This window comes from Adiantum capillus-veneris, chromosome 28 (assembly GCF_014529385.1).
Source record: "Adiantum capillus-veneris isolate H3 chromosome 28, ASM1452938v2, whole genome shotgun sequence".
NCBI classification, from domain to species: Eukaryota; Viridiplantae; Streptophyta; class Polypodiopsida; order Polypodiales; family Pteridaceae; genus Adiantum; species Adiantum capillus-veneris.
The window spans coordinates 9643658-9654202 of NC_140958.1; the positions used below are offsets into that span (position 1 = coordinate 9643658).

At 44.7% G+C, this 10545-nt stretch overlaps 1 protein-coding gene across 7 annotated transcripts in view; it reads left to right on the forward strand.

The window, feature by feature from the left end:
• Positions 1–10075, forward strand: part of LOC147420044 (uncharacterized) — a 67291-nt gene extending 57216 nt beyond the window's left edge. For 6 of the 7 annotated variants that reach the window (XM_086504106.1, XM_086504105.1, XM_086504103.1 and 3 more), the window contains one exon: positions 9104–10075. In XM_086504106.1, the coding sequence (XP_086360232.1) occupies positions 9104–9942 (839 nt within the window). In that variant the 3' untranslated portion in view covers positions 9943–10075. The remainder of the gene's footprint in view (positions 1–9103) is intronic. The other variant, XM_086504104.1, reaches the window with a different exon arrangement.
• Positions 10076–10545: the final 470 nt, after the last annotated feature.

The following is a 10545-nucleotide window of genomic DNA, read 5'->3' on the forward strand; positions in this document are numbered from 1 at the left end:
TTGCACGCACAGTGTCCATTCACTTTGTTTGTGATCATTGCACTCTCTCATTAAGAACGGAAGGCTCTACCTTCCATAAGAACAAAAGGAACCTTGAGCACAGTTCGGAGCACTCATCTTGAGCAAAGCGCAAACATTCATTCCACTGCACCTAACATTGGTATCAGAGCTTTGGCAGTGTTCTGTATCACTCAAGGAAAGAACCACAAGAATCACAAGGATTTTTTTTGCTTGTTGCGGTCGCACGAACCCAAGTTCGCTTGGGCGTGTCGACTCCTAATCGTGTTTTTGAAGAGTGACAGGAGTCCCAGGAAAGAAGGGCTTGTCCAGCCTCCCCTTATGTCTCTTTTTACTCATTGAGAGCGGACCGTGCACTTAGCAACCGGCCAGTCAACGTGAGGTGGGAAAAAGCAACCTTGGTGTGAGCACAAGGCCGCCAAGGGGTGCGCCGCGGGAAGGGGTAGAACTCGGGTGAAGAGAAGATCCTTCTCAAACACGGTTTGCAAGCGAAAGAAAACCTCAAGAACCTCAAGAATCTGAAGACCCTCAAGAACCCAAGAACCCAAGTTCCTCGTGAACTTAAGAACCCAACACCCACAAGAACCCACGACTTTAGAATGGTCATCACTCCAAGCGGAATGGATACTTCGCTTGGAAGTGATGAGCATGAGAGAGGCGAAGAAGAATTTTGGCCACCAGGAGGTTTTTCCAACCCTCCCCCTTCCCCATCTACGTCAAGGATTGCGCTAGCTCCTATGGAGGAGTTGGACCAGTTGTTTCTGGAAAGAAAGTTAGAACGCGAAGAAAGAGAAGCAGAAAGAGAGGCCTACGGAGAAGAAATGGCAGCCATAGATCGTGACTACAAAGAAGAAGTGGCAGCCATAGAACGTCAGTATGACTTGGAAGAAAAAGAAAGTCAAGCAAAATTTGATCGCGAGACCAAAGCAAGAATGCAAGAGATGTTGCGACTCTTTTCTCAAGTTTAGGCACAAATGCAAGAGATTCGGGAAAAGGAGACTCTCTCAGTCTCTTCTTCTCCAAAGCATGACACACAGGATTTGCATGATTATGAGAAGCATGATGATTTGATTGACAATGATAAGCATGATGATTTGAATGACAATGATAAGCATGATGCTTTGGATGATAATGCTGCGCATGATGATTTGCATGATCAATATGTGATTTCTCACAAGTGCATGAAGATGATGTGATTGTTCACAAGGATGATGTGTTAGTTGATACTTTCTCTAGTGAAGCTAACCTCATTGTAGATTCGATCAATCACGAAGAATCGATCTTGACTTTCGAGTCGAGGTCCATAGAACCCCCACAGGAAGATTCGATAGATTCCGAAGCATCGATCTTGGCTCTCGAGCCTAGGTCCAAAGAACCGTCATCACACGAAGTATTATGTGTTCGCATGATTGATACGCACGCATTGTTCGAGTGTTTCATTCGTGATCGTTTCCTGTATTTTCGTCAGCATCTTTATGTGATCCCTTTTCCTAGGCATGACATATTGTACGTTGAGCACGTTTCACTCATGAATGAGCACGGATGTATGCGGATTGTTCATGAAAAGCTAAAAAGTATGCATTCAAGGAAGTCACATTCCCTGCCTCTTCCTTGGCATGATACATTTGTAGAAAGAGCACAAGAAAGATTGAGCATCAAGCATAGGCATTTCCATTGTGTTTTGCCACAATTGATTGCTTCAGATCAGAACAGAACGATTCGATCTCATTGTTTGCATGTGTTTGATGAACGGTTTGTCACTCCGTCTCTATGTTCATCTACATTGCATACACAATCTTTAGAGAAGACAATATTTTTTCGATTTACTTTACATGGAATGGGTATGTTCATGGTTTTGTGTTGGAAATGGTTTTAGGAATTTTCAGCCATGGAGATTCTTGAAGAAGAAAGAAGCATGACTCTAGACGAAGTTGAAGCATTGAAGGAGCCACAAAAGACTTTGTGTCGCTTTCGACGTGGCCCAAAGAAGCAAGCTTTGCAGACCTTTATGGAGTTCAAGTACCGCACGACCCACACATCAGAGTGGGCCTGCGAAGAGTCCCTTCCAGGATTCCTGATGCTATTGGCGATCTCCCTCGACGCCATACAGTTCGGTACCAGTACCTCACTTTGAAAAGGAGGGGATGTCACGTGACATATCCAACCCTATGTGTCCGTGGACAAGCTACAACACGACAAGGGTTCAGTCAGTCCAATCAGTCTAGATTTAGAAGTGATCTAGCACTTTTGTGAGTCTGTTCGCAGACCGTGCACGCCTAGTCACTTAGTGTAGATGCATATCCTCTGGTTGCACAAAGCATGATCATAAGCATTCCCATCAGAATCCATCAAGATCCTTCAGGGGAATTTTCCAGTGCATTTAGCCTATTTTACCTATTTTTGACATTTTTCACTTATTAATTTAAGTGACTTTCCAACAAAAGTAGGTAGGGCAATTTGGGTAAGAAAATATATAAGCAAACCAAAGTTAGCACTAAATGGCAGAAGAGGCAACAGGAGCCAAGTTCAGCAGGCAACTTCTTAGCAAGACCAAGCCTTGGTGGATTTCCTCCAAGCAACAGATTTCCCCCATCCTAGCGTTTCTTCGTCAGCATTGCTTGGCGTTTTTGCACCAGCACATCATTGCCATGCCCTCCAGTGTCGCGTTTTTGCATCAACAAGGATCGCCAGCAGAAGACCCCAGCCTACCTAGCGTTTTTTATTACCATCAGCCTAGCGTTTTCATGAGGATTCAGCCCCCTAAAGAAGCAACAAGATCAGCCCTCGAAGAGTATCAGATTCAGCCCGGAAAGACCATTAGTTTTCAGCTTTTAAGAACCTCAGTTTTCAGCCCTAAACCTGCAGATTTTCAGCGCAAAGACCCATCGAAACAGCCCCCAGAATCAGCGTTTTTGGACAGCAGATAAAAGATTGCAGATTTCAGCCCTTAGGTCGGTCTCGTCGTCATCGCCGACACAGCCTAGACTTGCATCAGTCTCATGCATACCGTTTGTACCAGATTGTGCAATCATAAGTAGACCACTCTCGCCGACGAGAGTGGGGCCTTCGGAGGAGGGTTTTACAACGTCTTTGGTGTCGTATCTCTCTTCTCTCTCTATCTCTCAGTCTCATACACTTGCATGCACAATGTCCATTCACTTTGTTTGTGATCATTGCACTCTATCATTAAGAACGGAAGGCTCTACCTTCCATTAGAACAAAAGGAACCTTGAGCACAGTTCGGAGCACTCATCTTGAGCAAAGCGCAAACATTCATTCCGCTGCACCTAACACTTGAGTTGTTTTGCAGATATGCTGTGATCGCGGACTATTATTTTCTTTCAAGAAGGGGGGATGTCACAAACGGTTGACGTGTCAAGTCACTGAAGAATGGAGCCAACCTTCAGATCCCGGCGGAGGAGCCTAAACCTAAGAAGCAGAAGCAGTAGAAGCGGAAGAAGTTCCCACCAACTTATGGGATCCCGTCCGATGGGGCCCAAGTGACATAAAGGCATTAAAATAAATCTGGACCCAGCACACACACACACACACACACACACACACACACACACAAGCTGATTTGCGAGTAGTTTGATGATGTGGCAGCTGTTGTACGGATTTCCAGATTATGTGTTGGCCTGCTGACGTGGTAGATTGGACGGATTTCCACGTTTCACGTTGGTTGCTGACGTGGCAGAGCTGTATGCATTCCTGCTTTTGCGCTGGCAGCTTTTGAGAACCTGCTTTTGAAGACTAGCTGCTTTTGAGTTTGAAAGATTTTCATGTAAGTGTTTTTTATGGCCAAGGGCCTTTAAATATGAGCCAAGGGCTCATTCTTTGGCATTCTTCCTAGAGAAGGTGAAGAGCGTGAGTACCGGCATTGTACCGAGTTCAAGTAATATAAAGAAACATCGAAAGGGGCGCCAAGGTTTGGGGCCAATACTCTCTGGGGTGGAATTCCGCTACTCCGTGTCGCGTGTGCTCTCTCTCTCTCTCTCTCTCTCTCAGCTCAATTGTTATTGAAGTGCTAAAAGTCTGTTCAGTTTGTTCTTTTCTATTGGTACGTGGTGCCCGTCTCGTGACATAGAGCCTTAATAGTATTGTCAATATGCTACTATGGTCTCTGAGGGCTCATATAGAGAATGCTTCAAACTCTGTGAGAGCCTTGAGGACCACCAGACCTCCTAAAGGAGGTTATTGACAAAAACTTTCTTTGGAGCACTGTAAGTATCAGCTCAAGAGGGCGGTTGTTGAGGGAAAGCTTGTCTCGCACTCTCATGTGTATGATCCCTAAGCAAAAAGGCAACTTGCCAATGATATCATGGGTAATGTAGACAAATGTATCTTCTTCAGTCTTGTATGTATCCTTAGAAAGGAGTCTTTGTATAATCCTATAAAAAGGCCTCTTTTATGAATAAAATGTGAACTTCCTTTTTGGAGGCAACTACAGTAGGTTGAGACGGTTAGAGCTAGGAGAGGCCCCCAAGCTTCAGGATATGTTTGTTCATGTGGATGATAGCACATGCAGGATTGCCTATTGGCACTTGGTCAGTCATTGGTCATGATCCGACTTGTCAGAGATGTACTCTAGAGCTAGAGTCATTGTGGCACTATTTCTGGGTTTGTCCATATGTGCTGCCAGTGTGGATGACAATTTGTTGTTTGTTGATTAGAATGCGAATCCTCGATGGGTTTGTGACGTGGGGGCAGCTGCATGGCTTGCGTGATTCCCAGGGTCTCACACCTTTTTCAGGGCTTGCCGACAAATCCAATCTTCATGCTTACTCCCTTAGGATATAGACCGGGCACTCTCCAGATGATCCCAGATGCTGGATACTAGTTGAATTTCTGCCATAGAGACAGTTTTCACCACAATATGCAGCATGATGTGTCACGCTTTGGACCATGTGGAAGGCTCGATGTGCCCACATTCTTGGCTCACAGTCTTCCCCTACGTCCACCATTTTGACAGAGCCATTTGGACAAAGCTGCTACATACTCTATGCAGTTAGGAGAATTCTTTAGCCGGCTCCTCCAAGGAAACGGAGCAGTATTGATGCCTCTTTCACACGGTCGAGGTCGTCAGTTCTTTTCCGTCAAGATCGTGCACACATCATGTGGCATTATCCACCCCCACAGTGGTTCATTTTACACTCATCGTACAGACCACCTTGATGTTTGTATAGCCTACACATTGTTACCTCGCTTTTGTACTTCCTTTGGGTGATAAGCAATTGCGCATCTACAACCCCTTTTCTCGCAAACATAAAATACAGAGCACCAAGACTCCATCGCATACTGATCCTCGCATACAGATCCAGGAGTTCTAGACTCACGACCACCAGGCAGCCCAGAGAGATCAGCTCAGAAGTTGACTGACCCAACCGCGATAATACGTGCAGTCCCTATCCCTCCCCCTCCTTCCCAACATATACCATGTATCTTGTATCCTAGCTTCCCATGGATCACCGCCTCCCTCCCTACCATAGGACCACGTTTTTTTACTTTGTATTTTTTTCCTTTCTTGATAGATGGAGGACACTCTCCCATATATATTTGATTTGTCTCATAGGCCGACTTTCGCCCCTATTAGACGTAAAATGATCTTTCTATCTGAAATGAACAAGCGGAGAGGATCTCCTTGCTACATGGACCACCTATAGATACGCGTCGGACGAACCACGCGACATAGCCACCATCCGGTAGCACCCCTGTAATGGGGCCAACGCACGAGGACGTAGGCGTACACCTGTAAGACCAAGTGTCCCATACCATCTGGCCTCACCTCCTCGAGGTGACCTTGCGCACTCCTAGCCTCACGGGCTAACCACTGGCACTCTACCAGTGGGGTTCAATAGATACAAATGAGGCCTTGGCCTCCCTTTCATAAAAGTGGCCGGCCACACTGGCCGGGTTCACACTGTCTTCCCAGACAGCGGACCCCCATCCCGACGGTGTCTTAGACTATCCCTTCTCCTGTAAACGGGACATAACATACTTGCCCCCTTAAAAACCATTGATGTCCTCATCAATGAAGTGGGGATACTGAGCTTTCAAAGCTGTAACTGATTCCCAAGTAGCAAACCTTTCAGATCGACCCTTCCCTTTAATTAAGTACTCATCATAAGCTTTTCGGCACGAATGACCAGTACAATGATCTAGAACAGCCTCTGGTTCTCGAGAAATATACTCAGTTTTCATATCTTGCCATACATTTTCCTTGATAGGCACAACAGTGTCGACTTCACCTAATTTTTCTTTAAGGCGGTTGACACGAAACACTGAATGTATTCTAACATCCAAAGGAAGAGCCAATTTATAGGCAACTTGGCCAATTTCCTTTGTGATCAAGAAGGGACCACAAAAAAACCTAGCTGAAAGCTTATAATGCTTTTCAGTCCGCATAGTCTTGGAATCCTTGGGTATCTTCAGATTTCTTACAGATCTCTTTTGAATAGCATAAGTGGTAACTCAATCACGAGCCGTCCTTAGCCAATTCAAGCATTTTCTGCATATTAAACAAGAAATCTCGGGCTTGGCGATCTTTGAATTTCTCTAAGCCAATAGCAGTAGGGGATTCAGACTCAAATTCTTACATCAGCATGAATGGACTGTGGAAGGTACCTTTCCCAATGAGACTGCCTATGAGAGACATAAGCCCTCAACATTGCAAAGGCCAATATTGCAGCAAGCAACGCGTGGAAAGAGAGGAGTTTGCATCGTGCGTAGCCTTCTAGCAAAACGCTAATCGTCCACGTTGGCAGCGCTCTCTCTCTTTGGAATCCCACGTGGAGTCTCTCTCTTCTCACGATGCAGCAACGCAACGGTCTCTCTCTTTTGATGCATTCGATGGTGGGGAACAGAGGATGTAATAATGTCAGACTTTGTAAATAATAAATTTATTTACGAGAAAATAATTATCTAATTAGTTGTGTGCACATCAAAATAGAACTAGCAGTTCTAGGGCCTCAGGTGCGCCCAAATTTGGGCTAGAGCACCTCAGGGAGACCCTAACAGAAAATACCCTGAAGCCCTAGTGATTGGGAAATCGGGTCTTCAATAAAGGGATAAATAGGAGCCTCAGATTTTAGGCTCAGAAAATTACGCGCGTCACTGCAAGCACAGGAATTAAGGCCTGAATTATTTTTACGGCCTTAGGATAAGTCAATTAAAATATTTTAAATGGTTTGTGCTGGACCAAATGGCTGGACAAGTGCGAACAGGTAATGCCAGAGCAGTGTCGTTACGGCATTGTGCTTGGGGAGCAGCTAACATTTCACTAGTAGCATCTATGTATACAATTGTGAGTTGACTTGCACATTTTATTAATAGCTTAGGGACTTTTAAAATGTGAAAGTTGAATGGTTTTTAAGTTTTTAAGAAAGTGTGCCACTTATCAATGCAAAGTGACTCTTTCACTCTCACTCTCACTCTCAACCCTCCCTCATTCTCTAGCATCCCCTCTTCCTGCTGGCTATTTAGGAGCATCCCCTCCCCCTCTTCACAGGTTGGCAATGCACCTACCCCCCCAAAAGTGAGCGTGCTCTACGCATCGAAGCTCTCCATTGAAGCTAGAGAATCGGCCCTTGTGGTGTATGTGGAGTCTTGGAGCTCCCATCACCTAGAACAAGGTTTCTCTTGATCATAGGCTGCTGTGGGGGAAGATTCATCGCGAAAAAGTAGAAGGAAACTCTCATTCTTTCACGCCTAGCTGCTGCAAATTCTCTGTTTTCAGTCCCTAATCATCTATGTTAGGGTGAATTTAAGCAAAGCACTCATAGAATCTAGTTCTTCTCTACCTACACTACGCGTACACAAAGTTTGGTGCGATTTCATTGCGAAAAAGGTCTCTATTTCGGCATTAGAACGTGCTCAAGTAACATTTTCAGGTTATGTGCTGAAAATTACACCCAGAAAATTTCTGGGTCTGGGTGTGATTGATGTATGATTGGTTTTTTCGGACTTTACCATCTTAAGACTCCATTTTTCACGTTGAGGTTCCATTTTTTGGCGGCCTCAGTTTCTTCTTTGCCTAGATTCTAAAATTTCTATGGTGTTCCACTGCAATCTATGGTTTTGTGGGCCTCTGTATTCTTTTAAGTGACATATGAGGCTGTTTTTAGTGTGCCGTCTGGAATCCAACGTATGGAATTGTCAAGGGGTCTGATCCGTACTTATCACTGTCTGAGTCGGATGCATGGAAAAACTGTGGTACCAACAAGTGTAGTGCTGCACATAATTGCTCATCTTCTGGATGGCTAACTTGATTGGCTCAAGATGGGAGACGTGTTGTACGTGTTTGATACGCACAGAACTGTAACAACACCCTAATACCTCAGCTACCCGGAACGGGAAATCGGAATGGGGAACGGGGAACGGCAACATGCATGAAATTCCATTCCCTGTTGCGTATACTCACGTAAGAAACACGGAACGGGGATCCAGAACGGGAAATCAGGATGGGAACGGGGACTTGAAAATGGCCATTCCTTGTAACTATACCTAATACGCCTTTTAGTGCTGCACATAATTGCTTATCGTCTGGATGACTACTTTGATTGGCTCAAGATGGGAGACGTGTTGTATGTGTTGGACACCCACAGAGCTGTAACAACAGCCTAATACTCTTGTACATTGAAGAACACTAATATAATGGATCTGCTGGGCTGTGCAGGTCTTGTGAACTGGCTCACAAGGTTGTGAGACTAAGATCCCCTCAGATTTCCGACCATACCATGGCTCTGAAGTAGGTTTAGCATCCACATGCCAGGGGGAGCCAGTGTGCATGTGACCTCCACTTTGAATCTGATGGTTATTTTTTATAATACTTTGTTTTGCTTTTTTCTTTTGGTTGGGGGGGTGGTTTATGAAGTGTTATGCCTTATCATTATGCCACATTTTACCATGGAATTGGACATTAGAAGCTACTACTTTCATCTAATCTGCTCTCATGGACAGCTTAGTCCCAACAGTTTTTGTCGTTTTTTGGCCCCTTGAAAATTTCTCTATAACTTCTCTTTCTGTTTGTCTTCCTGTTATCGAGCCCATGTAAATACAAATAATTTTCTTGTGGCTGCTGTGCCAGAAGTTACTGAAAGCAATGTGGAGCTCCTTCAATCATTCCAAGATCCCCCTATTTCTACAGGAGTCAATTATTTAGATGCGACGAGCTCGTCTGATCTGGTGGCAGATATCTATGTACATGAGATGACGAGCCCCCGGAGCAATAGAGCATCCTTATCTGCACCCCCCTTGTTTCAAAGCCCACTGGATGCCATGAACACGATGGGTGAATCCATGTACTGGCAGGAAGGGGCAGGCATTGATATACCTGATTATGTTATCATGAAGGAAATTGAGACAGGCACAGAAGGGAAAAATTATGAAGTTTTAGAAAGAAAAATAGCCACTTCATTTGTCAATGTGGAGGGAGATGATGCAGCATCAGAGCCGGAGATCACTAGACTGCATTGCTATGTGCATGATAGTGATACTCCTGGTAGAACAGAGTTGGAGATTTCTAGATTGCATGACATGAACATAGAGAATATCTCTTTTTTTCCGAAAGCGGAGTTAGATATGCGCTCTGATGTTAAACATATTGTGAACTCGATCATGCCAAGGCGAACTTTGCTTGATAAGTATCATGAAAATTCCAGTCAAGAAGCACAGGTGCCTGAAAGATACTCTAAATCTAGAAAGAATAACCAACAACTCATCACAAAAGGTTGGGAGGAAAGCCGTGGTAAACCAGTGGCTGTGACATCTCCTGTCCTGGAGAAGATCAGGCATTTTGAATCACTTGGAGGGCATGCACGAGAGAAACATGAGGTGACGGCTGATGTTACGCAAGGCCATTTGACAGGCGACATGAGGCAGTCAAGCACTAGCTCTACATGGATGCGCCATTCAGATCATTTTTAGATCAATTCTTTCGCTGTACATGCTGTAATTTTATTTTTGGTAAATTGTATGCTAAGAATCATTTCTCACTGATTTATTTTTTGTGAGTTTTTCTTCAAAACATTAAGTTTTTATCTAGAGGTGTTTATAGTCATGTATGGTGTAAGCACTCTTACCAAAGTGTCTTTTTGGCGAGCATTTTCTAGCGAGCCCTCTTTGGAATCCAGTGAACAGATGCCAAGAATCTCTCTCTCTCTCTCTCTCTCTCTCTCTCTCACACACACACACACACACAGCATCCTCAATAACATGAACTGGGGCAGTCTCAATGGCACATCATTGGTAGGCCCAACCATGCCACTTGTGGCTGTCAATTAGGCTTAATTCTAGCCCTGTAAGAATAAACTCTATGCGAAGGACAAAAAATGTGTGTACATCGTATGGAGTAGTGAAAGGTCCTTTACTGACCTTCCCCCATAATCACTGCCACTGCATGGCAATCGGTGAGGAGCCGGGAGCCGTGCAGGAGTAGTGATTGCGGAAGGAAAAGACCTTTCCCGGCCGTCAAGGTCTAGAGGAGATAGGCCAAAGAGTGGTCTCTGAGCATGAAGATCTTCCTGTTGC